Source organism: Panthera leo, chromosome C2, assembly GCF_018350215.1.
Source record: "Panthera leo isolate Ple1 chromosome C2, P.leo_Ple1_pat1.1, whole genome shotgun sequence".
In the NCBI taxonomy this organism is placed as follows: domain Eukaryota; kingdom Metazoa; phylum Chordata; class Mammalia; order Carnivora; family Felidae; genus Panthera; species Panthera leo.
Genome location: NC_056687.1, coordinates 2049064 through 2076193, shown reverse-complemented (window position 1 = coordinate 2076193; position 27130 = coordinate 2049064). Strand labels below are relative to the sequence as shown.

At 57.6% G+C, this 27130-nt stretch overlaps 3 protein-coding genes and 1 non-coding gene across 11 annotated transcripts in view; all 4 read left to right on the top strand.

The window, feature by feature from the left end:
* TRPM2 (transient receptor potential cation channel subfamily M member 2) overlaps positions 1 to 6609 on the top strand; it is a 58378-nt gene extending 51769 nt beyond the window's left edge. For 7 of the 8 annotated variants that reach the window (XM_042903262.1, XM_042903259.1, XM_042903260.1 and 4 more), the window contains 5 exons: positions 704 to 790; positions 1358 to 1463; positions 2997 to 3098; positions 4518 to 4634; positions 5235 to 6609. In XM_042903262.1, coding sequence (XP_042759196.1) covers positions 704 to 790; positions 1358 to 1463; positions 2997 to 3098; positions 4518 to 4634; positions 5235 to 5360 — 538 coding nt within the window. In that variant the 3' untranslated portion in view covers positions 5361 to 6609. Of the gene's footprint in view, positions 1 to 703; positions 791 to 1357; positions 1464 to 2996; positions 3099 to 4517; positions 4635 to 5234 lie in introns of those variants that run through there. The other variant, XM_042903265.1, reaches the window with a different exon arrangement.
* On the top strand, positions 1417 to 1493 carry LOC122199040. The gene has a single exon (XR_006193310.1). It is a non-coding gene; the product is annotated as a Z6 small nucleolar RNA (small nucleolar RNA).
* Positions 6610 to 17195: 10586 nt separating the features above from the next.
* On the top strand, positions 17196 to 22125 carry LRRC3 (leucine rich repeat containing 3). The gene is made up of 2 exons (XM_042903289.1): positions 17196 to 17300; positions 17931 to 22125. Exon 2 carries the CDS (start codon positions 18089 to 18091, stop codon positions 18860 to 18862), a length of 774 nt encoding a protein of 257 aa, XP_042759223.1. The 5' UTR covers positions 17196 to 17300; positions 17931 to 18088; the 3' UTR covers positions 18863 to 22125.
* On the top strand, positions 20501 to 27063 carry LOC122198336 (protein TRACHEARY ELEMENT DIFFERENTIATION-RELATED 7A-like). The gene is made up of 4 exons (XM_042902935.1): positions 20501 to 20575; positions 21011 to 21125; positions 24491 to 24728; positions 26892 to 27063. The coding sequence occupies exons 1-4, from the start codon at positions 20501 to 20503 to the stop codon at positions 27061 to 27063; spliced, it is 600 nt and encodes a 199-aa protein (XP_042758869.1).
* The last annotated feature ends 67 nt before the right edge of the window (positions 27064 to 27130 follow it).

Here is a 27130-nt window from a genome sequence, read left to right as displayed (position 1 = left end):
ACAGACGGGGCCAGAGGTGGCTTGAGAGAGGGGGCGGGTGGGGCGGCCTCTCGGGAATGTCCTGAAACAGGAGTGGGTGTCTGTGCCCGGAGCCAGAGGTGGTATAAGGAGGTGTCGGGAGACGGCGGGGTGTGAACGCGGAGTCCCTGGTCCCAGTCGAGGTGGCAGGAGGCCGCGTGCGATGGGGTGGACACAGGTGGTGCCGTGGGAGAGAGCAGGCTGGAGAGTCACAGAGGGACCCACAGGCCCTGCCCCTGCATGTGTGAGGCCTTGGGATGCAGACGCGTGTCGTGCGGCGCAATGGGCTGGTCACACGGTCTCTAGGGGTCGGGACGGCCACATTAACACCTGTGCTGGACTTCTGCTCCCAAGGAGATCTCTTTCTTTTCCAACCAACTCCAAGGTGACCTGAATCTCTTGCCTCATCTCTTGGAGTCCCTAAAGGACAAGATTTGTCCCTAGGTGGACAGTCCTGGGTGGGGAGGCAGATTCGGCCAGGCTGGTGGAGGGGATCCTATCCCAGCCTCCACACACTGGCTCCTTCCCTGCCTCCCGCCGAGGAGAGCGGCCTGGGGTCTGAGAGCCCTGGGCCAGGGCAGGTCCAGGTAGAGTTGGCACACTGCCCCGTGAGTGGCCCCCGCCCACGGCCCCACCTGGTCCCACCGGATGCAGGCAACAATCTAAGCAGACCCGTCCTCCCCAGGAACCCCATGGGCCGCACAGGACTGCGTGGACGTGGAAGCCTCGGTTGCTTTGGACCCAACCACACGCTACAGCCTGTGATCACCCGGTGAGTGTGCCACTGAGGCACCCACGGGCCCCTCCCCATGTGCTCAGAGCTGAGGGGACAGATCGCACGTGGCACATGGTGCCAGGCTCATGGTGGGGCCTGGATAAGTGTAAGTGCACCCGAGATGCAGGGCAGGGGTGTCCCTGTCCCCTGGGAAAAGCCCAGGCCTGTCCCCACCCCTGGAAGCTGCCCTTGCTTCCTTGTGGGCCCCCCTCGGTTAGCGGGCCTCTGGGAGGAGGGCAAAGCCATGGCCAGGGCCCAGGACCACAGACGAGATGAAAATACACATAATCCCGCCCAGCATTTCCAGAGTAAGGAGAGGAGCAGGTGGGGCCAGGCCGTGTGCTTCTTTGAGGCTCGTGATAAAAAAATATTCTCCTCAAAGGCCCGTCCACTCCAGTCCCTCTAGTGGTGTGGAAGCAGGAAAGACATCCTAATGGTCCCTGTCTCCGTTCTTCCCCTGGAGCCATGTTGGGAAAGGAGACAGGGTTGCCCCCGTCCGGCCCGTGTCCTCCGCAGGGGGGTGGGGGCTGACCGCAGAGTCCCTGTGAGCTGCCCCTTTTACAGGTGGAGGCGGAACCAGGATGGAGCCATCTGCAGGAAAAGCATAAAGAAAATGCTCGAAGTGCTGGTCGTAAAGCACTCTCTCTCAGAACACTGGGCCTTGCCAGGGGTAAGCCATGCAAGCTGTCTGTCCAGAGCGTCTGTCCCTCCATCCATCCCACCCAACGAGGGAACACCTGCTCCTACAGTCCCCGCCCTGGGCAGTTCTGGACTCTGTCCCTGGTGCTGAAGGACAAACCAATACTTGGCTTTTTAGGAGGGATTCTTCCTGCTGTCTACTCATTTTGCTGTAGTGAAAACGGGTTCAGATACTCTCTGGTGTGAGCACTGTGTCCCGAGCACCAGGCTCAGCACTGCGGCTGCGTCAGGGGCTAGGCTGTGTGTCCTCAAGGAGCTCATGGCCTTGGAGGCAAATATGGCTCCCCATGCAGGTGTCTCAGGCAGGCACCTGCCTCTTGGTGTGTGGCCCTGAGCTGACCCTAAGGACAGGACAGGGGCCAGGGCTGGGAGGAGGGGGCATATGGCCCCTCAGCTCTGGAGTGGAAACTGGTTGCAGGGCTGAAGGCCAGAATGCATCCGGGGCCTCGTGGGAATCAACATAACTGGGCTGCAGAAGGCCCTGGGCTGGGCCCCCCAGGTGTTACTCCCAGATCAGTCTGCCTGCCCCGACTCCCACCCGTGTTCTGGGGGTCCTGGCAAGAGGACCACGTTCCCTGACAGGCTCTGGGTCGGTGCACAGCATCTGGGCTGCAGCCCCATTTGGGAGCCTCTCCTCTGGGCCTGCTTCTGGGAAGTCGTGATTTACCCCAACTCGGCACCCACCGTGGCCCAGTGGCCGCTCTCCTGGGGGCGGCCTGTTGGTGAGCATGTGTGGGGCGGTGGTTCCACTGGGTTCCCAGGCTGCAACAAGGATTCTGGGCAGCTCCAGCCCTGCAGCCACGATCCCCTGTGCCCCCCAGCTGAAGGAGCACCACTCTGAACCAGGTGTCGGGCCGGCCCCTCTCCCCTGGGAGAGTCTCTAGCACGATTCAGCCTTCCTCGTGGGCACTTTGGCCTCTCCGGGTGGGACACTGGCCCAGTCGCTGGTGGCATCTTCCAAGCAGTGTCCCCCCACCACTGCAGCTTTTGGGGGGCACAGGCGTCTCAGGGGACAAAGCGGATGGATGTGATGTGGACCTCGAGAGACGTTAATAACAAACAGGGTCTCTCGGAGGGGTGGAGGCCGGGCAGTGCAGGTGCAGGGCCCATGTCCCCGGGGTGGGTGGCATCGGGAGGGGCTGGGAGCTCAGCCTGGGGGAGCAGAGGTGAGAGACGGCATGTAGGGGAATGCAAGCAAATAGTTAAAACGTGCCCTTCTGCTGGTGGCCAGGGCGCTGGAGGGCAGGGCGCGTGTTGCTTTATGGGCGCCCACACGTACTCCCCAAACATTGTGCCGCTGGTCTGACGCACCCCTGCTCCGCACAGGCTGACGTGGGCAGTGCACTCTGGACAATGTCACTCCAGCCCTGACACAGCCAAGCGGCCCGACAGTCATCTGCCTGTGGCTCCAGGGGGCTGGCCTGCTGCCCACTCTGGGCAGATGGCCAGTGGAGGTGGGTCTCCGAACAGCCTTCAGACCTGCCCCTGCCTCCTCTCTGCCCAGGGCTCCCGGGAACCAGGAGAGATACTGCCCCGGAAGCTGAAGCAGGTCCTCCGTAGAGAGTTCTGGTCTTCCTTCCAGAACTTGCTGACGCAGGGCACAGAGGTAAGGTGGCCTCTCTGCTGCGGTCCCATCTGTGTGCCCCGGCCCCCTACGGTGTGCTGGTGGGGAGGGCTGCAGGGTGAGCCGGATGGGACACTGGGGACCCTGCTCCCGCCCCAGGAAGGAGCTGGGACCAGGAGGCGTGGCCCTGGCTCTGGTCCCTGGGCACCTGCCTTCCCTCCCTGACCTTCTTCTCTCCAGGTCGGGGGGGCAGGCCGCCTCCTCTGCCACACACACTCTTGCCCTGGAGCACGTGGGTGCACGGGGACCGCGGTGTCTGAGTCTCCCAGGCCAGAGGGGGCATTGGGCCAGAGCCCGGCTCCCCAAGGCCTGGACGGGGGTGGGGGCGGGGGGCCTGTATTCTCCACTGTCTTTTCTTAGTTACGAAAGCGGTACGTTACACGTTTGGTGTAACACACGCACCTTCACACTCACCCACAGGAGCCCCGCTCCAGACTTTGTTTACTTCTTTACACGCCTGCCGCGGGCTCTGTTGCCAGTTTTCTCTCTGAGCTCGAACGCCCATACACTCTTAATAAAAATGGGGCCACACAGCACACGCTTCTCTGTAACTTGCTTCTTCACTGAATTTGCAATGCTCATATTTACATATTTGCCGCCTCTTTTCCATGGTCGCATAATGATGTGTGTCATGATTTCTTGAACGTCCTCTCGGTGGACCCAGAGTTGGTACTGGTCCTGTGTCTCTCCTATCTTAGGATGAAACAGGCGATCGCTGATATTTAGGGTGTTGACCTGTGAACCTGGTCATTTCATAAGGGCTGTCCTGTGCAGTGCCCCAGGGAATAGCACCGTCTCTTTGTAGAAAAGAATTAAGTAGTTTATTTATGGAGGTGAAACAGAACATAAAATTAACCATTTTAGAGTGAACAGGTCAGTGGCATTTAGGGCATTGGCCATGTTGTGCCACCATCACCTCCCACCTGTTCCAGAACATTCCATCCCCCATGAGCAGTCATTGCCTTTCCCCCCACCATTCCCTGGCACCCACTGACCTGCGTTCTGTTCTGCGTCCCGGCCTGTTCAGGACACTGGCTGTGAGTGGAATCATACAGGACGCACGCCGGCTTTGGCGTCTGGCTTCTTTCACTTAGTACAGTGTTTGTGACATCCGCCATCCCGTTTTCATCCTCCCGAGGACAGTCGAGGCGGGTGTGGATGCCAAGCCAGAGACCAGGAGGGAGCTGAGGGAGGCGCGGACCCCGCGGTGGGTCGGGCACGCGGGAGGTGGCGTTGGTGAGCAGGCGGCACGGGGCAGGGAGAGAGCCCGGCGGGGCCCCGGGAGCAGTGGACGGCTGTGCTCAGTGTCCCTGGGCCGGGACGGAGCGCAGGACATGCATGGGGCCCCTCCCTCGGGGAGGAAGCCGGGGCGGACCGGCTCACCCCTGCGCTGCCTCCCAGGTATACAGAGGGTACATGGACGACCCGAGGAACACGGACAACGCCTGGATTGAGACCGTAGCCATCAGCATCCACTTCTCAGACCAGAGCGACATGGACCTGAAGAGGCTGAACTCTGTATGGGCCTGGGCCGCAGGCTCCCGGTTGTCGGGGCGGGGGGGGGGAGATGCAGGCGAGTGAGCTCTGAGGGTCACTTGGGGCCTCCAGGAGGGGTCTGCCTGGCCTCCCGGGGGGCCGGAGCTGGCCACGACCAGAGAGCGGGGGCTGCAGAGAGCAGAGGGCTCCGAGAGGCACTGGGAGAGGCGAGAGGGCACCAGCAGGTGGCTGGATGGGGACCCTCGGACGGGACTCCCTGGGGGAGGCTGGTTCCCACGCCTTCATGGGGATAATGTCTCCACATTTATATCAGTCCCACTGTCCCTAATCCAGACTGGATTTAAAGGACAGAACACCTGAGATGAAGGCCACCTGCTCTTTTCTCGTCAAGGACTTTCAGAGCTTGGCGGGAATTTCCCGTCATGCCTGAAGTAGCTGTTCTTTCTCCCCTTTGACAGAAGAATACAGGGAGGCAGCCCTAGGCAGAGACCGGGGGCGCGTGTCACACCCCCCCCCCCCCCCCGGCCACCGGGCCCTTCTGAGCCCAGCCGCAGCTCTGGGGTATGGGGCAGAGGCGGGGCCAGCTCAGGAGGGAGTCAGGACCTACGTTTGCCCTTGCAGCACCTGCATGCCTGTGACCCCGGGATGTCCGTCCGATGGCAGGTCGTGGACAGGCGCATCCCGCTGTATGCCAACCACAAGACCATCCTCCAGAAGGTGGCCACTCTGTATGGGGCTTTCTACTGACCCGTGGACTCTGGCCGGGCCCCGATGCCCGGGGCGGGTGAGGCTGGTCTACCCACAGCCCCCTTGGAAGCTCGGCTGCCAGGGACTCAGGCCGAGGCCGGCCACCCAAGGCACGGGCCGCCCTGGGCCTCGGATGGGCAAGGGGCTGCTGCTGGGACACCTCGCGGTGTGGTCTGGGAATCTGCTGCTTCTCACAGCCACCTCGAGTCACTGAGCAGACGAGCCTGTGAATTGGAGGGCGTCAGGGCGCCCTGGGAGGAGAGCCGAGGCAGGGCACGGGCCGGCTCTGGTCACACGGCCATTCCTCACGGCCGGCGTGGCTCCTGGGATCCCGCCAGCCATGGCTGCCCCTGGCGGCCTCAGCCCTCAGCCCAAGTGACTCCCTCCTGGTCACGTCGTGAGCAGCTCGCCCACCACCAGATGTGCATTGGCCCAAGGCCCGCATTTCCTGCACAGTTGGGACTGTGGCCTTGTCCTGGAGCCCACACCCCAGAGGTGGCACCCACCGTGACTTCACTCGGACCCTCACCTGCCCTGGGGTGGGGCCCCGTGGGAGCCTCAGTTCACGGCCCTGGCCTCTCAGGGCTGAGCCCCTTTGAGGGTCAAGACCCAGGCGAGCACACGCCTTCTCTGGGGGTCAAAGTGTGTCTGCCTCTGTGCTGTCCTGGGGATCCGGGCAGGGGCTCTCCACGCACAGCACTCCCTGTGAGCCCAGGGTGGGGCAGGCGGTGGGCCTAGATGGTGGGGGGGCCGCTCTGCTCAGTGTCCATGACTCTCAAGCCATCAGCATAAACCGCCAGCAGTCATCAGGGCCAGGATATCGTAAAACCCAACATTAAATCTGTTGCCCGTACCAGCCCGGCCAGCCTCTCTGTGTTCCCTACAAAGTTACAGACATGGGCAGTGGTCAGGGGGCTGTGTCTGGGCCACTGAGACCTCTTCCGGCCCGCGGCCCAGCTGCCTGTGGCCCGAGGGCGTCTCCTGTGGCCATCTCCCTCCGGGTTCCTCCCCTTGGACACTCTGCAGGCTCCTCGGGCCCAGACCGGTCCACCCCCACCGGCCCCCCGTTTTTCATTCTCCTGGACCCGCCTCCAGCATGGCCCCTGGTGCCCAGGCTGGGACTTGGCAAGGCCACGCCCTGTCCGTGGCTGCCCACGCCCAGGTGTGGGGGGGCCTTGGTTTTTTTATCTAGACTCCCAACTAGCATCCGACTGGCAGCACCGAATAAAAACATTTTAGAATGGAAAGACTCAGAAAATGTGTCGCTCGTGCATCCTTTCTGAAGGATCTTCTTTGTTTTTATTTTATTGTTTACTTATTTATTTATGAATATAATTTATTGCCACGTTAGCTAACATACGGTGCATGCAGTGTGCTCTTGGCTTCAGGGGTAGATTTCTGTGGTTCATCACTTACATACCACACCCAGTGCTCAGCCCAGCAAGTGCCCTCCTCGGTGCCCGTCACCCATTTGCCCCTCCTCCCAGCTCAAACCGTCAGTTTGTTCTCCGTATTTGAGTCTCTTACGGTTTGCCGCCCTCTCTGTTTGAAGCTATGTTTACCTTCCCCTCCCCCATGGTCTTCTGTGAAGTTTCTCAAGTTCCACATATGAGTGAAAACATATGGTATCTGTCCTTCTCCGGCTGACTTATTTCACTCAGCATAATACCTTCCAGTTCCGTCCACATTCTTGCAAACGGCAGGATTTCATTCTTCCTCGTTGCCAAGTAGTATTCCATTGTATGCATAAACCACATCTTTATCCATTTGGCAGACCATGGAGATTTGGGCTCTTTCCGTAATTTGGCTATTGTTGAAAGAGCTGCAGTAAACATTGGGGTACATGTGCCCCTGTGCCTCAGCACTCCTGTATCCCTTGGGTCAATTCCTAGCAGTGCTATTGCTGGGTCGTAGGGTCGTTCTATCTTTAATATTTTGAGGAACCTCCGCACTGTTTTCCAGAGCGGCTGCACCAGTTTGCATTCCCACCAGCAGTGCAAGAGGGTTGCCCTTTAAAAGAACTTCTCTAAGACGGATTCCAGAAAAGCGAACTGCAGACTCAGCTGGGCTGCTGTAACAAAATTCCACAGACAGGGCAGCTTAAACAATGGACTTGTTTCCAGTCCTGGAGGCTGGAGGTCTGAGACCCAGGGGCCAGCACCCGTCTCTGGTGAGAGCTCCCCTGCTGGCTTGGGGACGGCTGTCTCTCGCCGTGTGCCGAGTGCCTGTCCTCAAGTGTGTGCACGGAGAGGGAGCCAGTGCTCCGGTGTCTCCTCTCAGAAGGACTCTAATCCTATGACGTCAGGGCTCTACTCTTAAGGCCTCATTTACTATATTAGAGGCCCCACCTCCAAATACAGCCACAAGGGGAGATAGGGCTCCAGCATATGAATTTGGGGGTGGGGCGGACACAATAACACACACACACACACACACACACACACACACGTGCACAGGTGCACAGCCCAAGCTCTGTGTAAGCAAAGAGACCATTTAGATGTATGGCTGCGTCTTAGACCTGTTCAGGCACAGCGTAAAAAGAAAATTTAACAAGCGCTCAGCACTAAAGCCCCCGATGGGGTCACTGGCAGCTGGCGGTGGAGGGCGATCCCAGCGCATGGGTGTCCTCTTGCCTAGGACGACGGGGGCGGGCTGGCCGGCCACACTGCCGCGTGGACGGCGGCGGCTCCCGGACGCGGGCAGCAAGCTGGGCTGTTGGGGGGCGAGCGGCCGCTGGCGGGGCAGACACACACGAATCACTGTGAACCCCCGGCGGGGTCAGGTGGAACGACAAAATCGGGGAAAAACAGGAACCAGCGGAGGATGGTCGCTGTGCAATAGAACGAGAGGAGACACTCAAAACGCCTCAGTGATTAGGACACGTGTGAATCGGGTTTTCATACTGGGATAAAAAACAACCCGACTCGTTCTTTTTTGTGGCGCCTCGGACACGGTGGGCTGCCGGAAACTCTTTGAACGGAAACCTCGTACCTTTTTTTGAGAAACGAATGGCCGCAGACGCTGGATGGACTTGGGGGAGAAAGGAGGGGTGACGTGGTCTGGGTCACAGGTGGCCGTGACAGACAAGGCTTCCCGTGAAGGGGGGTGTCTTGACCCACGGCCGCGTCCGCCTGCCGCTGAGCAGGGGGATTCCTGCTACCGACCCGGGAGGATGGGGGGAGAAAGCGCGACTCTGCTCGGGGTGCGTCGCGGATGCCAATCTCAGTGCTCTCCACTTGGTCCTTGTGGGACAGGGGAGAAGGATATTGCCGGCCTCACTGACCCACGGACTCCGATCTAGTGGGACCCGCGAGCTTTATCAGTCTCTCGAAGGAAGAGGCCGTCCGCCAGCACGTTGTGAGAACGCCCCTAAACAGAGAGGGTGAGAAACCTCGGGCCAAAGCGCCCGGGGTCTTGTTCCTCCGCGTGTCCTCCAGCAGGGACGTCGGCACACTGCTCGGAAGGGTCAGGACGCTAAGAAGACTAAGCAGGAGCTGCAGAGTACGTCAGACTCGTGGGCAGCCGCTTGAAGGGGGCCAGGGGCAGATCGCCAAGAGACGGAGGCTGAAGAACAAGAAATAAATAGGGTGATGCCTTATCAAACCACCTTAATTAATTTTTTTCATTCACAGCGAAACAGATCAACCGGGAGACACTCGGGTCGGAGAAAAGGGAGCATGGTCAGTCTGATGGTGCATAAAGTATGCAAGAGACACCTTCAAGTTGAGAGGCCGGGCCACGCTGTGACGGTGGTAGAGACGGGCAGGGAGGGCTTCTTCCGCAAGGGGTGGGTAGCTCAGGAAAGGATTCTGAGCAGAACGTATCTACTGCATTTTCTGGGAGGCATGGAGCAGCTTGGAAATAAAGGACTCGGACTGTTAAAAAAAAATAATAACCCTACTCATTTCTATTGTTTTCTATGTATTTTTCTGTATCACCTGAGACAGAGAGACTCAGAAGAGCTGGCAGAGTGGAGAAGCCATCTGGGCAAACGCTCTCAGAGAGAATGGTTGGGGAGACAGCGCTAAGCCGACCGCCAACCCCGGTCTGGGCCTTCTGGAAGGAGCACACACGGGTCCTGGGTTAGAGAAAGGCATCCATCTACGGAGAAGGCATCGCTGTCAGGAGCCATTACCCACCCAACACCCTCGCTTTTTAAATATGTAAAGCAACCTTGATAGAAATTCAAGGGGAAATTGGCAAATTCACAGTAATATTTGAGATACTTCCTCAGGAATCAAGAAATCAAAGAGGAAGAGGAAAATAGGGCAGAATGTGAATAACACAATGAAGACCGAAGTCACTCTGTGTGGTGTGTGTGTGCACATATACATTCATACATGTTGTGTATTTATATATATAATGTATATATTAAGCATATATACATTATGTACAACTTATACGTAAGTTTGTCGACACATAAATTATATAAATGATGTACAACGTATTTACATACATAATAAATATATATTTATGTCTGTATAATAACTTAAGTGTAACATGCATACAGGGGCGCCTGGGTGGTTTAGTCGGTTGAGCGTCCGACTTCAGCTCAGGTCGTGATCCTACAGCTTGTGGGTTCGAGCCCCGTGTCGGGCTCTGGGCTGACAGCTCGGAGCCCGGAGCCTGCTTCGGATTCTGGGTCTCCCTGTCTCTCTGCCTCTCCCCTGCTCGTGCTCTGTGTCTCTCTGTCTCAAAAATAAATAAATCGTTAAAAACAATTTTTAGCATGCATACACACGTGCCACATACATAAGCATACACTGCTTATATATGTGTGTGTATATGGCTCTGTACCCCCCACCCCAATAGCAGCAGCAAGAGGCCCAGAGGAGACACACGGTTCTCGGACACACACAGGACATTCACAAAAACCAGGCGTGCTCTATATACACCACCGAGCAGATCTCAGCAACTTTGCCAAGGCGGCTCCAGGACGGGGCCACATGCTCCACACTCTTAGAACAGTCACATCAGAACAAAAACATACAGCAGAAGGGACAGAAAGTACGTCCAGTGGTTCCAGGAGCCTGTGCTTGGGATGTTGAGTGACCGGCCCCCTGACCAGCTCGGAGGGCAAGGAGGTGGCGTCCAGGGCAGGGCACCGCCGGATGATGTGTCCCTCTGGTCTCCGTTCTCCCTGGGGGGCTTCTGTCCTCACTCTGAAGCTGCCTGTTTCCTGGGTGGGAGCACCAGTGGGGAACGGCCGTGCCTCTCGGGAGAGCAGGCGCTGTCCCTGCGACTCTGCACAGCGCTCGGTCTCTGGGCCACCCCCACCTGCTCGGGGAGGGGCCGGTGAGGACCCGGAGCTGGGCATTGGCCAGGGAACCCAATGGGGCCACCACGCCCTGCGGGGACGTGCCCTTCCACACCCTCCTCCCCGCCTGAGACCCGCACCGTTAGTCGTGAGCAGACCAACGCGAGACAGCAAGGATGTTCGTGTCCCAACCTGCCGGCTGTGGCTGGAGAGTCTCGTAGGGAAGGTTTCTAACCTTAGCTGCACTTGGAAGACTGAGAGTGAATTACCTAGGGTTATAACTTAAGAAACTCAAGAAATGGCTACAACATAAATGCAGGGGCCAATGAAGTCAGGGTTTACGGAGGAGGAAAAAATAAAGCAATGGTGTGATGAATACATTAAAAAATCGGTTCTTGGAAAAGACAGTCCAGACAAAGCAGACAAAATGTGGCAATCCATCCACCGGCTGGGCTCTCGGAGGGCCGCTGGCCCCCTGGCCCTGCCTGTTCGGGTCCCCCACCAGCAGCCCGCAGCCCTCTCCCTTGGTGCGGCCGCAGCCCCTCCTGTGAGCCAGCTGGGGTTCTGTCTGGGCGTCCCCTGGCTGGGCCAGGGCAGGAGCTGGGGCCCCCTGGGGCGGCGTGGAGGCCGGGGCGGAGAAGGCTGAGCCTGGGCCAGCAAGGGGGTCGTGACAGCAGAGCGGCACTCCGGCCTCACCGAGCTGTTTCACTCCTTGGCCTGGTTTCGTCCTGGCTCCCGAGGCTGCCGCGAGCTCGGCCCTTCCGTGCTGGTCCCCGGAGAGATGCTCTCAGACTCGCCCAGCAAAACCACCTTCCTGATGGGGAAGCAATTAGCCGGCTGGCGCAGCTGCCTGGCATCCCTGGGGACAGGAAGCCTGGACTCTGGGTGGATAAATGGGTGAGCTAATCAGCCCTGAGCCCAATTACAGTCGGAAGGGCAGCTACAGAGGGCGGTCCACGTGGCCAGCATAGCATTAGAAGGTTTCTGGTGTTTTGAGAGCACAGGCTGGTGGTCTGGAGTGGACGGAGAGCCAGACTCTCTCAGGGCTCTGTGGCCCGGGCCTGGCCGGCAGCCAGAGCCTCCTGTAAGGGCAGCCTGCGAGCAGGAAGACCGCTCACCACACGGCCTTACACGAGCGCCTTGAATCCATCCATCCGTCTGTCCACTGATGCGGAACCACTGACACCTGTGACCATCCCTGAAGCGCAAACCTGGGTGGCACGTTACTATTTTCTGTTATCGAGGCAGAATATGCTTCGTCATCTGGGCAAATCTTAACTATGAGCAGCCCGATGTGTTTTTACTTATGGTAACAATCAGCACTGAGCTCCAGATCCAGATCATGCAGCCCAGGAGCCCCCCCCCCCCCCCGCCCCGCCCCATCCCTACTAGAACGTTCCCTAAGCAGAACCACACAGCTTGAGTTCACAGCATCTGGACTCTCCCACTCTGCTTAGTGTCTGTGGATCCCCCTGCATCGGCACTGTACTTTTTGGTAGTAACCCCGTTTAATTTGCTTAATTTAAACATTAAGATATTCCTTAACTTGGGGCTCCCTTCCAGCCTCTCTTTGATTTGCCATATGCTAACATGCTGTCAGCTTCAAGCCTCTTTAATCTTTAAAGATTTTAATCTCTTTAAAAGAGAGCTGGCTGCTCAAAGCAGAAATAATCCTGTGTTGTGGGGATCCTACATATGAGGACATATATGCCATGTCAGCCACGCAGCACCCACTGCACGTGACGTGGCCAAACGTGGCCCGAGGGACCACCGTGGTAAGCAGCGACAGCTGGACGTGACACCCTGAGCAGCCACTGAAGTAACGTGGCAGAGAGTTACAGCTGGGGTCACCTCAGGATGGAAGACGCAGTCATAACACTCACTGCCAACAGAGGCAGGGGGAGAGGAGAAGGGAGCAGAGCAGAGGAAGACAGGCTAGAGCCCGAGCGCCGAGTGTGGGTTCTCACAGCCAGGACACCACCTCCGGGAAACGCTGTGGCCTGATTCTGTTCTGCCCTCCCCCACGTCCCTGTCCGACCCAGGACCCGCATGGCAGTTAGCTCTTCTTACTCTGTGGTCTGCTCTGGTCTGTGACAGTGACCCAGTCTTTTCCTCCTGTCTTTTATGAAGTTCACAGACCAGTCACCTTGTAACATGTCTTTCAGTTTGGGTGTGTCTGAAGTGTTCTCACCAGTGCAGTGAGATTATGCATTTTTGGCAAGAACGTCACAGAAGCGATGTTGTGTGTTTCTGGGTCCATCACATCAAGGGCTGAGTGACGCCGGCTTGTCTTATTACCGATGATGTTAACCTTGGTCACATAGGTAGGGTGGCTTCTGCCAGGCTTCTCTACCGTAAAACCATTATTTTTCCCTTTGTAGTTAACGAATGTAGTGAGAAAGACACTTTGGTGCTATAGAAACCCCAAAGGAAGCGGGACAATGGAAGCAGACCCCTGTGCTGACCTAATCGCAAGGAGGCCATGGTGACTGTGCTGGTGCCAGACAAAACCGAGGTCAAGGCAAAAAATCTCGGGGTGAAGAGGGTTATTTCATAATGATAAAGGGTCAATTAATAATAAATACATATTAATCTGAATATACGACTTCAAATGCAGGAAGCAAAAACTGGTAGAACTGAAGGAAAGCAGACAAATCTACAGTCACAGAGACATCAACACCCCTCTCTCAGTAATTAATAAAACAAATAGAAAATCAGCAATAATGTAAAATACTAGATTCACACTATCAGCAGACTTGACCTCATCGACACTTCTAGAACATTCCACTAAGCAACCATAGAACACATTTAAATACACATATAACGATTATTAACACAGCCCACTTTTGGGCCATAAATGAACCTCAACAAATTTAAAAGGACCCAAAGGATACAGAGTGTGCTCTCTGATGATGGATTTAAATGAATAATCAAAACCAGAAGATCTTCAGAAAATCCCCAAATATCTGGAAACAAAATAAAACACTTCTAAGTCCATGAGTCAAAAAAGGAATCAAAAGGTAAATTAGAAAGTGTTTCAAACTTAGTGAATTTCATTACAAAATCCTGAGATGTAGCTAAAGCAGGACTTGGAGGAAAATTTATAGCACTAAAATGCCTGTACTAGAGAAGAAGAAAAGTCTCAAACCAGTGAGCTCAACTTTCACTGTAAGAAACAAACAAACAAAAAAAATTGAAGAGAAAATTAAACCCGATGTAAGCAAAAGATCAGAATGGATGTCAATTGGGAAAGAAAAAAGAAAAAAAAAAAGAAATCAATGCAACTAAAAATGGGTTCTTTGAAAATGTCAATAAAATTGATAAACTTCTCTCCTGACTGACTGATGAGTAAAAGAAAAGAAAGCTGATGCAAACTACCCGTATCAGGAATGGATTGACATCACTTCATACTCTGTATTGAAAAGATAACTAGGGAGCATTATGAGTAGCTTTATGCTGATCAATTAATTCAGATGAAACAGACAATTCCTCGAGAGAGATGAAGTACCAACATTCGGTCAAGGAAAAAAAAAATAACCTCAGCAGCTCTATCTCTATTAAATAATTCAACAGCATACAAAAATGGTGATACATCATAGTCAAGTGGGATTTATTCCAAGGGCATAAGGTTAACTTAACACTTAACACTTGAAAATCTGTTAATATAATCTTCCATATAAACATACCAATTTTAAAAAAAGGTTCTCAATGGGTGAAGAAAAGACATTTATTTGACAACATCCAAAATGCTTCCTGATAAAAACGCTCAGCAAACTAGAAATAGAAGGTATCAACCTTAAAAATAGCCAGTTATTTTACTGGCAAAATGAGTTTATTCAGGAAGCGCAGAGGAATTGCAATTTGGAACACGGCAAACTACAGTGAGCCACATGCAAGTCCGAAGAGACAAAGGGAAGGTCAGCTTTTATTAGGTTGCAGGAGGAACTTGGGGAGGGTTGTGTTGAACAGGAGTTTATTGGAGGAGAACAAGAGTTCGAGGTTGTGACATCTCCTGATTGGCAGGAAGTGGTGGTTAGTGTGTTGTTGCCGGGGCAGGGAGGGATCTTCCTTCCTTTTCTTAAAAGGAGATTAAATTCCTATCGGAAAAATGTCCTCCCTCACAAGATAATTCTTATCTTCCTTCGTCCTGCTGGTGATGCAGGCTTCAAGGAGTGATAAATGTGTGACAGTACCCCTTTGGTACTTCCTGACTCCATTTTCAAGAGGTTTCCTCTATTTTCACAAAGGAAACTTCCCCTAACTGATATGAACAGCTTCAAAAGATCTACCACCAACGTTATTCCTAACAGACTGACTGCTTTCCCCCTAAGATCAGGATGGACAAGGATATCTGCTCTCAGCCCTCCTATTCAGTACTGAACTAGAGGCTCTAGCCAAAGCAATTAGGCACAGATTAAAGTAAAAGGCACGCAGACTGGAAAGAAAGAATACTCTTTTTATTTACAGATAACATGATTGTATATGTAGAAAATCCTAAGATATGTATGAAAAAGTTAATGGAACTAATAAGTGATTTTAGCAAAGTCAAGTTTGGTATACAAAAATCACTTTTATTTCTGTATACTATCATTTAACAAACAGAAATTAGAATAAAGATATCATTTACAATAACATAAAACTATCAGAAATAAGTATGACAAGAGATGTGCAAGATACGTAAACCAAAAACTACAAAACACAACTGAAAGAAACAAAAGCAGTTCTAAATAAATGAGAAGATATACCATGTTCATGGACTGAAAGACTCAATATTGTCAAGATATTAATTCTCTCAAACTGATCTATGGATTCAGTGGAATCCCAAACAAAACGCCATAGGTTTTTTTGGTGGAAGTTGGTAAGTTGGTTCTAAAATTCATGAGGGAGTGCAAAAGATCTAGATGACCAAAAGAATATGAAGGAACAAAGCTGGGAGATTTACACTACCTGATTCAAGAATCATTATAAAGGGGCGCCTGGGTGGCTCAGTCGGTTAAGCGTCCAACTTCATGTGTTTGAGCCCAGCATTGGGCTCTGTGCTGACAGCTTGGAGTCTGGAGCCTGCTTTGGATTATGTGTCTAACCTGTCTCTCTGCCCCTCCCCTGCTTGTGTCCTGTCTCTATCTCTCTCAAAAATAAACATTAAAAAAAAGAACTGTTATAAAGCCACAGCAATAAAGACAGCTTGGACAATTGGCATAAAAATAGGCAAACAGACCAATGGAACGCAGAGAGCACAGAAGGAGACTCACACACATCTAGGACCACTGATATTCAACAGAGGGTCACAGGCACCTCAGCTGAGAAGGGACGGTTACTTCAACAAGCAGCCCTGGAAACTGAATATCCACACGCAGAAAAAAGCAGACTTGAATTATATCTCACGCCATGTACCCAAACTAACTCAAGATGGATAAGAGACATACGTGGGCATATACAGCATGGCACATTCATATTACGTGCTCCTACAAAGGAATAACCATCGACTGCTGCAGTACCAGGAGTGCAGAGAGAAATGAGCTAGACTCCGCCTATACAAGTTCCAGCAAGCGCGAGCTCATGGACTGGGCTCAGCAGGTACTTGCCTGGGGAGGGGGCTGGAGGGAAAGGGGAAACTCTGGGCTATTTATTGCATTATTCGTGGTGATGGCTTCACGCGTGCATGCAGGTGTCAAACACAGCGAATGCAAATACGTGTGTCATTACACCACAATAAAGATGCTTTTGAAACCCTGGAGAGGGCTCTGATCCAGCTTAAACGCTAGACCCCACCCCCACATTCCCTCGCCAGGACCTGAGAGGGTGGGGGCTGGGGCAGGACCCAGCCGGGCGGAGACCCAACCTCACTAACCAGCCTCGGGGGCCGCGGGCAGCGGACCTGCGGGAAAAACCACCGGTTTTTCGGTCTCCGCCCGACACCCACCGCCCCCAGCCTCAGAGCCGGGCGGCAGGGCGGGGACTGGGTCTGCGGCCCTACGGCCCGCCCTCAGCCCCGCCCACAGCCTCCGAGACCCCGCCCCACCTCCGGTCTAACGGTGCCACCTCCCCCCAACAGACCCCAGACTCCGCCCAGGCCCCGCCCCTGTCCCACAGGCCCCTCTTTGCCCTGGCCCCACCCCTCTGCAGACTCCGTCCGAGCCCCGCTCCGCCCCTCCTCCGCCTCAATCCCCGCCCCGTCCCAGATTCTGCCTTAAGGCCCGCCCCGCCCCACCACGGCCTCAGACCCCGCCCCAGACCCCACCCCACGATGCATCACAGCCCCGCCCCAAACCCGCCCCATCCAAGACTCCGCCCAGGCCCCTCCCCATTGTGCCTCACAGCCCCGCCCCCTCGCCGCACCCAGGCCCCGCCCCACCTCTCCTTACAGCCCCGCCTCCAGCCCCGCCCTATCCCCGGCTCCACGCCTTCCTGCCCTTGCAGCTCCGCCCCCACCGCAGGCCTCGCCCACAGGCCCCACCCCGTCTCGCCCTTGCAGCCCCGCCCCCAGGCCCTGCCCCTCGTCCTCAGGCCCCGCCCCCGCCCGAGGCCCCGCCTCGCGGAGCCGCAGGCAGAGCCGCGCGCGTCCCGAGCGGCCGCAGAGGTGGGCGCAGGCCCGGGGTCGCCTCCGCACCGGGGTGTGGCTCGGGTCGGGCTCGAGCGGCCGGGAGCGTCGCGCAGAACGGTGTCCGGAGGCGGCCGCGCAGGTAAAGCCCCCGCCCCGGGGGTCGTGGGGGTCGCGGGGGTCGCGGGGTCCGAGCCCCGCCCGCCAGGCCCGGCGCGCGGCGCCGCCACTCCACGCCCCAGCGCGGCCGCGCGCCCAGGGCTTGGCTTTTCTGTTCTCGGTTTCCTTCTTTCTCTAACACAACCGAAATAAAAAGGCGCCGCCCCCGCTGCCGCGTGCTCCGTCCTGTCGGGGCTGACAAAGAGGACCTTTAGCTCTTACTACACTTCCCCGAGGGCTGTCAGAGGGAGCGCCGCCAGTCGGTGGCTCATCCGGCCGCCCTGCATTACGGTTTCTTAAGAGAACCCTGCAGCCCGGTCCTCTCGGTTTCCAGCCTTGAGCAGCTGGGGGGCGGTGGACCCTCGCCCGGCCGGGCAAGCCCCCGGTCCCCTAGGTGTGCAGTGGGTGTGTCCAGGGTTCCTGGACCCAGCCAGCGGTCGGCACGACCTGTCCTTGCTCTTCTGGGTGGCGTTGGGAATCCCTGGAAATAAGTTACAGAGACCCCCGCTGGTCAGATGCTTCGGTGTGCCCGTGACATGCCCCCCAAAGTCAGAGTGCCCCGGGGTTCCCTGCTGGAGCACGGTCACTGATGCTGCTCGCTGCTCTCTTTTAGAACTGACAGAACCCCGCTTTTCCTGGCACGCGAGGAACGAGAGTTCATGTGCGTGTCCGATGGTCGCTTGCGCAGCGGCGGCCGGGGGAGCGGGGAAAGACGCAGCTCTGCAGCACTGAGTGAGCGGACGCTGTCGTGTGTCCCCAGGCGTGGTCAGCATGGGCCCCGTGGGCAAGCAGAGCCCCTCAGCCCCACCGGGCCCCACGGGAGGGTCTTGCCTCCTCCTCCTCTTCTGCCTGCGCTTGGGCGCTTCCTGCCCACAGGGCTGCCAGTGCCCTGACCACGCTGGGGCCGTGGCCGTCCACTGCAGCGCGAGGGGCCTGCAGGAGATCCCCAAGGACATCCCTGCCGACGCCGTGCTCCTGAAGCTGGATGCCAACAAGATCGCCCACATCCCCAACGGGGCCTTCCAGCACCTGAACCAGCTGAGAGAGCTGGACTTGTCCCAGAACACCATCGAGACCATCGGCCCCGCTGCCTTCTCGGGCCTGGCCGGGGGCCTGCGGCTGCTGGACCTGTCTCATAACCGCATCCGCAGGATTCCCAAGGATGCCCTGGGCAAGCTCAGCGCCAAGATCCGCCTGTCCCACAACCCCCTGCACTGCGAGTGTGCGCTGCAGGAGGCGCTGTGGGAGCTGAAGCTGGACCCCGAGTCGGTGGACGAGATCGCCTGCCACACGGCCGTGCGGGACGAGTACGTGGGCAAGCCGCTCATCCAGGCGCTCGACTCCGGCGTCAGCTTCTGCAGCACCCACCACAAGACCACCGACGTGGCCATGCTGGTCACCATGTTCGGCTGGTTCGCCATGGTGATCACCTACGTCGTGTACTACGTGCGCCAGAACCAGGAGGACGCCAGGAAGCACCTGGAGTACCTGAAGTCCCTGCCCAGCGCCCCCGCGTCCAAGGACCCCGTCGGCCCCGCGCCCTAGTGCCCGCCTGTCCCCCGGCGCTTTTGGAGAGGATGGTGACTGACTCCTGCTTGCCAGACCCCTGAGCGGCGGGTCCCCACAGCCCTTCTGTAGCAGCACCCCGCCCTTCCAGAACCCTCTCTCGTGCTGTGTTTTAGTCACCACGCCGCCTTTCAAGTCCAACATGTTACCGTCGGGCCCGCTTGACGGGCCAGGAAACCAAAGCTTGGAGAAACGGCATCGCCCGCCACGACACAGTTGGGAAACGACCCAGTCGGGACTTAACACCAGGCCGCCTGTCATGACGTTCCACTTCCCGTGCACTCAGCTGGCCGCTTCCCCGTGGCGTCCGTAGGGTGTGAACAGCGTTCAGAGAAGAATGGACTCGCGCCCCGGAGCGTGAGGTCAGCCCGCAGAGGGCGGGGCGCGGACTGGTCTGTTGGAGGCAGAGTCCTACACCGCAGAACTGGGTTGCCTTGCCCCCGAGTAGCGGTTCCTGAGCACATCCGACCGCAGAACTCTTTCCAGAGCAGAGTAGTAGAGACCAGGTTTTTCTCGAGAGGTAAGTGAAAAAGCGTAGTTCAAACTAACCTTTGAACAGCTTTGTTTATTCTCAGAATGTTTGTTAAGAGTAACGTTTGTACTGAAATTTCACTCCGGGGAGAGGGGGAAAAATCGTAAAAATCAAAACCCGAGAAAACCACGGACAGCAACCCGAAAAAGGTCCAGAGTGGATCGTCAAGGAGGGCGGTGTCCGCAGCCAGACCAGTGCGTCCCTGCCCTCGGTCCCGCCACTGTCCGAGCCTGGTTTGGGGGAAGGCCCGTCATCCTGGGTCGAATCCGTGCCTTGCTTTTCTACTCACTGATGCCCAAAGCAGGTCCTTCTCCAGGACAGGAGGACTGAGATTTGGTGTCTCAAGGCCAGTCAACGGGATGCTACCTTTCTCCAGCAACAGGAAGTCTGTCCCTTCCTCTCTCTGTCTCTCTGCCTCTGTCTCCACCTTTGCCACCAGGAATCTCAGAGCTAATTCCTGTACAACTTTATGTTCGGGGCAGACATTACCTCCACCTGTGTAACTGTGATCTGTCTTCCCAGTTTTATTTTTTGATGTCTTTTGTATGAGTATTTATTTTTAAATTGCTTCAAATATTTGGGTGGGGGGGAGACAAAATTGGGACACATTGCTCATGAACTTGAGGTATAAAGGGTACAAGTTTCATCGAGCAGATGCTTGGAAAGGATTAAAATAGAGGGTGGTCTGTACTCGGAAAGCGTCACATGATCTGACATGGGACACGAACACGGGATCCTATCTGAGTGTTGATTCAGAGATTCAGATTCCCCGGCTGAGACCCAAAAGGCTCGTCCAAACAAGGTCATGATTTTTTCAGTTATGGTGCATTAAAAAGAAACAGCTGTCAGCTTCCAAATACCCTCCCGCACCCAAACCCCCCACTTCTCTGCCCCCTGTCCAGATCAGGTGTGCAGGGATGGGGGGCAGGGCCCAGGGCCGCCTCCCGCAGCCCGACACTCCCAGGGACTAAGGTAGGTGCTGCTGCTGGCTGACCAGCAGGGCAGGGGCCCCACCCGCCCAGGGTGCATGTGGTGGGGAGAAGGGGGCCACCACCCGAGGAGCTCACCACCTGTGGGTTTGCCCGATGGAGGTGACCCGCTACAGGTGCCACAGGACCCGTAGCACCTACACGCTACAGGTCCCCGCCGGGGTCCTGTGGGTACGCCTCCGTGCTGTGAGGGAGGCCTTGGCTTTGTGGGGGGCCTGTCCCCTGCCAGGGAACTCGACATTTCCTCTTACGCCAGAATGAGCCCAGAGAGCCTGGATTCCACCCAAATGTGGCTCTTCAGGGAGTGCGCGGGGCGTGGGGGCTCCTTCCCTCCTTGCCCTTGTTGAGGACCCTGGACACACCAGAAGGTCCTCTCCCTCGTACCCTGAGCCAGAGTCCGGCTGCCAGGCCTTCCTGGCCTTTCCGGGACCTCGCCCTTCAGGGGGTGTCCCAGAGCGCACGCCTCCCTCCAAGGAAGACCACCGGGTCCCTAAACTCCGGGACCACGAAGCTCCTTCCTGCTCATGCGCTCCCCCCCTGGTCCCCGGGAGCCCTCTGCCCTCCCGGGCTACAATCATCATCTCCCCTCTTTCCCCTCCCCTTGAGGGACCCCTTAACGACACCCTGCCAGGGCCCACCCCCCTCCTCACTGCCATGTGTGAGTGCGTCCCGCTGGACGCCCCCAAGGGCCCCACGGCTGAGCGGCCCCAGCCCTGCACCGGTGGGCATTTACTTCCATCTTAAATCTGCCGGGGCGGGGCAGGGTCCAGCTGGCCTCCCAGGGAGAATCCGTGGTGACAGTGTCAGGTACGCGACAAAGGGGGTGTCTTGGCTGGCCAGTCTCAGGGGTAGTGGGGTCACAGCCTTGTGGAACGTGGGTGGCCCTTGGCTCTCACTGTGATCCCCAAACAAGGGACCTTCAAAGCTCTTCATGCACAGACGCATTCCAGTCTGTGAAGCCCGTTTACCGTGGGAGGGAACACGTCACAAGGTCTGGGGGTCAGGGCAGGGTGACTCCAGGGCTCCCCATGGGGCAGGAGGTTGGAGCAGCCACCCTAGCTCAGGGTGGTGACGGGGCCTCCCTTCCTTCCCATGGGGGTTGGTGGAAGGGGTCTGGCTTCTAGGGAGGCCTGAGGGCCAGAGGGGTGACGAGGGGCCGTGAGAGGCTCATGGAACCCTTCGGGGAGCCTGGTCTCCCTGCCCAGCTGCTCTGATTGGGCTGGGGGAGGCTTTCTGCTCCCTTGGTCCCCAGCCTCACCGTGGATGTGCCTCGTGGAGCCCAGAGTCCCACCCCCAACCTGACCCTAGGAGGGGACGCCTGATAACTCGTGGCCTCCTGGTGCCCCAGCCTGCCTCCACTTTGGGCCTTGGGGTCGCTCCCTTGGGTGGCCCAGTGGTGGGGATGGGCCATCTGGACACTCGGGGGCCGTCCCTGGTGGGTGGGCTCCTGGGCAGAAGACCCCTGCGTGGAGGGTGCTCCCAGCTGGGCTCCATGGGGAGGACAGGACGTGCACCGCCAGGGTTCCTGCATGGCTGGGACTGGGGGCTCCTCTTGTAGACTCTGTTCTAAAGCCCTGGAACCAGGGGCCGCCTCCCGCCATGGGGCCCTAAGTCCCCAGGTTGGCCTGCAGTGAGGGTGGATGATGGTTTTAAATTAGACACGCGATTAGGTAAACCCAGGTGTATTTTCCTCTTTTTTTAAAAATTTTTAAAAATGTTCTTTATTTTTGAGAGAGAGACAGAGTGCAAGCAGGGGAGGAGCAGAGAGAGAGGGGGACGCAGAATCCAAAGCAGGCTCCCAGCACGGAGCCCGACGCGGGGCTGGAACCCACGAACCGTGAGATCAAGACCTGAGCCGAAGCCGGACGCTCAGCCGACCGAGCCCCCCGGGCGCCCTCGGGTGTGCTTTTCTTAATGGAAGGTGGCTGCGGGCAGCAGGGGAGGGGAGTCAGGCGGTTGAGAGCAGGGGCTGCACAGCACAGCGCTTCTGGCTCCGCCCTGTGGCGGCTTGGATTCCGCACGCGGTCTAAGGAGTGTGCATGCGGACGCTCCAGTGCGGGGCTGCAGGGGGTCGGCTCCTCCCAGAGGGTCAGCAGAACGCTGGGGCATCAGCCAAGTCGAGGCTGGGGTGCGAGGGCGTCTGAGCGGTGGAGCTGGGTCCCGGTCACGAGCACCGGAGACAGCTCGGTGGGCGCTGTGCGCCGGCCTCAGCCCTGCCGGCTTTCCTGCACCTGCTCCCCGGGCTCCCTTGCCGCGGGTTCTCGACAGATGCATTTACAGGAGGCGTTGATCCTGGACTGAGTTACCTGGGGAGAAGCCAGGGCTGCTTTGGCAGACTGTGGCAGAGATGGAATGTTCTGGATTTGTGGCAGCTCCCGGCAAACGCGGGAGCCTGGCATGGTTTCTGTAGTCCTCTTTCCCGGAAGCTGGGTCCAAAGTCTCACTGCCCTCCCCGCTGCCTCTGACCTCTCAATAAACCCCTTTGTGCTTACGTTGGCTGGAGTGGATTCTGTTATCTGCGTCTCTGACCCACTCGACCCAGACCTGCCCCCCGTTCCTCCTTGCTGCAGACCTTGCCAGTACTGAAGTTTCCGGACCCAGCACACCTGAGAGCCCACAGCGTGGCAGAGGGGTGCATACAGAGCTCATACAGGCTCCAACCGGCTCACGACGGCCAATAGTTAAGTTGCAGGGCATCTTGTGAGCCAGTCGACATCATCATGGCAGCTTGAGGTTGACCACGGGGAGAGTCTGTACCCCAGGCGATTGATGGCACCACAACCAGGCTCCGCTCTCCCGCTCCAGGAGATTGTTAGCCATGTGGGAGCGAACCGCTGCTGGGGACAGGGCGGTGGGGGCAGGAGGCTGGCGGGAGGGTCACCGAGATCACCGTAACCCGCAGTAAACGCGCCTGCTGGGCACGAGTTCCTGTGATCTCAGTGTGCGCTTTCTTCCCAAGCTCAGGACCAGAGTCAGGAGGGTGCAGGGCCCTGCGGCAAGTGGGCGGGGAGGCCTGCAGCAGCCCCAGGCCCCAGGTGGGACGGCCTGCTCTCGAGCCAGCCTTGGCGAACTCCCCCCCCCCCCCCCCGCCCCGGGGCCTGGCCGCTGTGGGGAATATTTCCATTTTCAGACGAGAAGCCGAGACTCTGAGGTCTGGAGGGGAGAGATGCCCAACTTGGGAGGCAGCTGTGTGGGGCTGGGCCGGGCAGGAATCTGGGCCTTCTGATGCCCAGGCCTGGAAGTTCTCACTCTGGGAAGGACGGGCCCGAGGGCTGTCAGAGAGCAGAGGCGGGCCTCGGTTTCACCCCAGGTCGAAGCACCAGGGGAGCCAGGAGGAGCAGAGCCCGTCCACGGCCCGGCCCGGCAAGGCCAGGAGTGCGGGGTCTGCCTCTGTCACCCTGGCACCGACACTGACCTGGAGGGAGTGGGCGAGGGGCCGGGTGCCAGGTCGGGCACCTAGCGCCTGCTGGGTACCTGTGCGACGGAGGTGGGGAGACCGCGTCCCAGAGCGAGAGGCCCACTGGGCTGAGCTCTCCTGACCCTGTTGGAGACGCTGGGCCTGCGAAGGGAGGGAGAAACAGCCTGGCGGGGGGCGGTGTGCCGTGTGGCCGCAGGCAGTGGCAGGGGGCGGGGACATTAGATGACTTCCCCGAGGTCCTGCGGGCTGGTGAATGCCCGGCTGGTTGTGGACGGCAGACAGACGTCGGGGCAGACAGACGTCGGACGTCTCTGAAACCTCAGCAGCCGGCAGAGGCTTCTGAGCAGTTGAGGTGTGGCAAAAATCCCGGAGCGGGAAAAGTGCGTTTGTGTGGAGGTGTGGGGACTGTGTGTCCGCCCAGCTGGTGACTGTGGCAGGCGTGGCTCCAGAACGGAGTCCGCAGCCCGTAGGTCACCTGTGGAAAGCCTCTCACCTCGTGAAGCCCACCCGGCCGCCAGCTCCCAGCCAGCCCGAGGAGGCCGGGGCCAATGAGGGTGCTCACCGAGACCCTGCCCCTCCCCTCCTCACCCTGTCCCTCCCCACAGGCTTCCGGAAGGGCAGGGAGATTCCTTCCAAAGGGAGGAGGCCCCTGGGACATCCCTGAACAGCGGCCACCTCGGTGCTGGACTCCCCCGAGGGCCGGCTGTCGGAGCCCACGCACAGGGCGAGCCCCCCGGGCCCCCCGCACCGCTGCCCGGCCCCCACCGTGCCCTCCATCCACACGGGTGAGCTGGCCGTGGCCCCCTTGGATGGGCACACGCTGTCCTGCCCTCCAGGGCCCTCAGCACTCCTGCTGTCTCACATCTGCCAGCACCCGCTCTGCGCCCACTCCTGGGCACCACCAGGGTGGGCCTCGCTCGGCCGGAGGGCTGGGTCCTGCCGTCTCCCGGGGTTGGTGGTGCTGACATGCCCTGCGTGTGGTCAGCCGGGCCAGGCCCCCCCCCGCCCCGCCCCAGCCTCCCCTGCTCTCTGGTCTCTCCAGAGCTGCTCGCTGGAGTTGCTGGAGCGAGGGCTCGGGACGGACACCAGACCTCCTGTCCTTGCCCTGGGCCGAGAATCACAGCCTGTCAGTCACATGTCACAATAATTAGGACACCAAACGTGAGGTTTTCCGAGCCAATGACTTGCTTTGTTGACAGACAGGAGCCGCTCTGCTCAGGTTTTAACTATGTGGCCCCATGGGAAGGCCGGGCCGGTCCTGTCACCGCGGCGGGCCCAGGAGCACCTGCCGTTGTGACATCCATTCCATTCCAAGTGGGTTTAAGTCGTCAGAATTTAAGCCTGTTTTCCACCGTTCGGATTTCCTCTGCTGTGGATGTTTGCTCGCGCTCTTTGCTCTGGTTCCCGTGCTCTGCTCCCGCTTGGCTGCGGGCCTCACGGCCTCGGACCTCGGGTGTCGGCCATTTGAACCAGTCAAGCCCTGGATGTACCAGTGTGCTGGTATTTCGACTTTATTGATATTTTTAAAATATATATCAATATCTATTTGACAAATATATAGTCTTCCCTTTCCATTTACTGCTCTTGTGTTTACCTTTAAAAAGTTTCTCTCCAGGGGCGCCTGGGTGGCTGTCAGTTGAGCATCCGACTTTGGCTCAGGTCACAATCTTGCGGTTTGTGAGTTCGAGGCCCGCATCGGGCTCTGTGCTGACGGCTCAGAGCCTGGAGTCTGCTTTGGATTCTGTGTCTCCCTCTCTCTCTCTCTGCTCCTCGGACCCTGCTCATGCTCTGTCTCTCAAATATAAACATTAAAAAAAAAGTTTCCCTCCAAATAGAAAAAAATTCCATTTCAGAATCTTTTTTTTTCTGACACCTGGAACTTTAACTTCTCCAAATTTATGGCAAGACCAAATTGAATTGTTTTTATATAATTTAATACCTGGAGGCCAGGATTTCCCGTATTTTTCTAGGTATTTTTTTTGTGTTAATTCTTTGAAGCGTTCTGTGGATTTCTCTGTTCATCATTAAAAGGGACAGCGCTGAGCTTTTGGTCAACATGCACAAAAACCACACATGTAGGAAATAGTGACAGTGTGAGGTGTCACTGGAGGGTTTGTCCGAATCTCGTCTCTAGGAGTGTGAGTTTTGGGGTCTCCTTAGAGTTCATCTAAGGAGCCGGGCAGTTTTAACCAGGCACTGTTTGTGTTTGTGCACAGGGCGACTGTCTTTGCAAACACCACACTCTGTTGGGTGAGACCTTGAGGGTCATGACTGAACGCAGCTCTGCCCCTCTGCCCGCACAGGACGGCACCCGACTTCTGCCAGTGCTGGGGGCACAGAAGGGGGTCTGGGGCCCAGGCAGGAGGGGTAGGAGTGGGGAGGGGTCAAAGCCCCTGGGAGTGCTCGGCCTCAAGGACGCCCTCCTCCAGTCCCCAGAACCTGTAAATGCATCAGGTCTCACAGCAAGGTGGGATTAGGGGTCCCGGCCAGCTGGCCTTGGGAAAGGGACGCTATCCTGTGTCATCCCTGTGGGCGTCTTGCTCGAGATTGTTGCTGGTGGACGAGGTGGGGGGAGGAGCCAGGGTAAAGCAATCCAGAGAGAGGGCGTCGGGCCTCCCGCTCCTGGCCGCGAAGATGGAGAAGGGACCTCGAGTCAAGGAGAGGTTCGCTTCCGGAAGCCGGAGGAGACAGGGAAGGGGTTCTCCCCCGGAGCCTCCAGGGGGAATGCAGCCCCGCCCACACCTTGACTTTGGCTCAGCGAGACCCAGGTGGGACTTCTGAGCCCCAGAATTATAAGACGATACATTTCTGTTGCTTTCGGCCACTGAGTGTGTGATAGTTTGTGACAGCGGCCACAGGAGACTGGCACAGGGGGCCCAGCCTGTTGTTGGGTGGACGTGGCGGGCGGTGTTCCTCTCCCCGGCATCTGCTGCCCTCCCTCCCTGGGGACGAGGCAGGACCAGTCAGGCTCGGGTCCTTGTATGTGCCTAGGGCCAGCCGAGCCCACAAGGTTCTCTGACGACTTCGGGCAGGTCTCCACTGACCCTCCAGCACTTTCCCACCGGGCAGAGAGGCCGTCTGCAAGGCGTCCCCGCGCTGTCCTCTCCCCACACGGCGCCTCCTCGTCCTGCGCTCTCAGCCAGAGGCCGGGCCGCCTGGACTCCCGCGCACGCACGGTGTCACCGCGATTTACCTGGTTACCACGCATGCGCCCGGCCTTTGGAGGACGGCTGGCTCCTAAAGCCCAGCTGTTGCCCGTCCTGGGACCCAGCAGCTTCACCACTAGATACGCACCCAGAGAGGGGAAA

Coding starts and splice junctions, on each gene's coding strand:
- LRRC3 (XM_042903289.1), top strand. CDS start 18,089: ATGGGCCCCGTGGGCAAGCAGAGCCCCTCAGCCCCACCGGGCCCCACG.
- LOC122198336 (XM_042902935.1), top strand. CDS start 20,501: ATGGAGGTGACCCGCTACAGGTGCCACAGGACCCGTAGCACCTACACG. Junction 20,576..21,010: donor TCCCCGCCGGGGTCCTGTGG/GTACGCCTCCGT, acceptor CCTCCCCTTGAG/GGACCCCTTAACGACACCCT. Junction 24,729..26,891: donor CACTCCTGGGCACCACCAGG/GTGGGCCTCGCT, acceptor CCCACCGGGCAG/AGAGGCCGTCTGCAAGGCGT.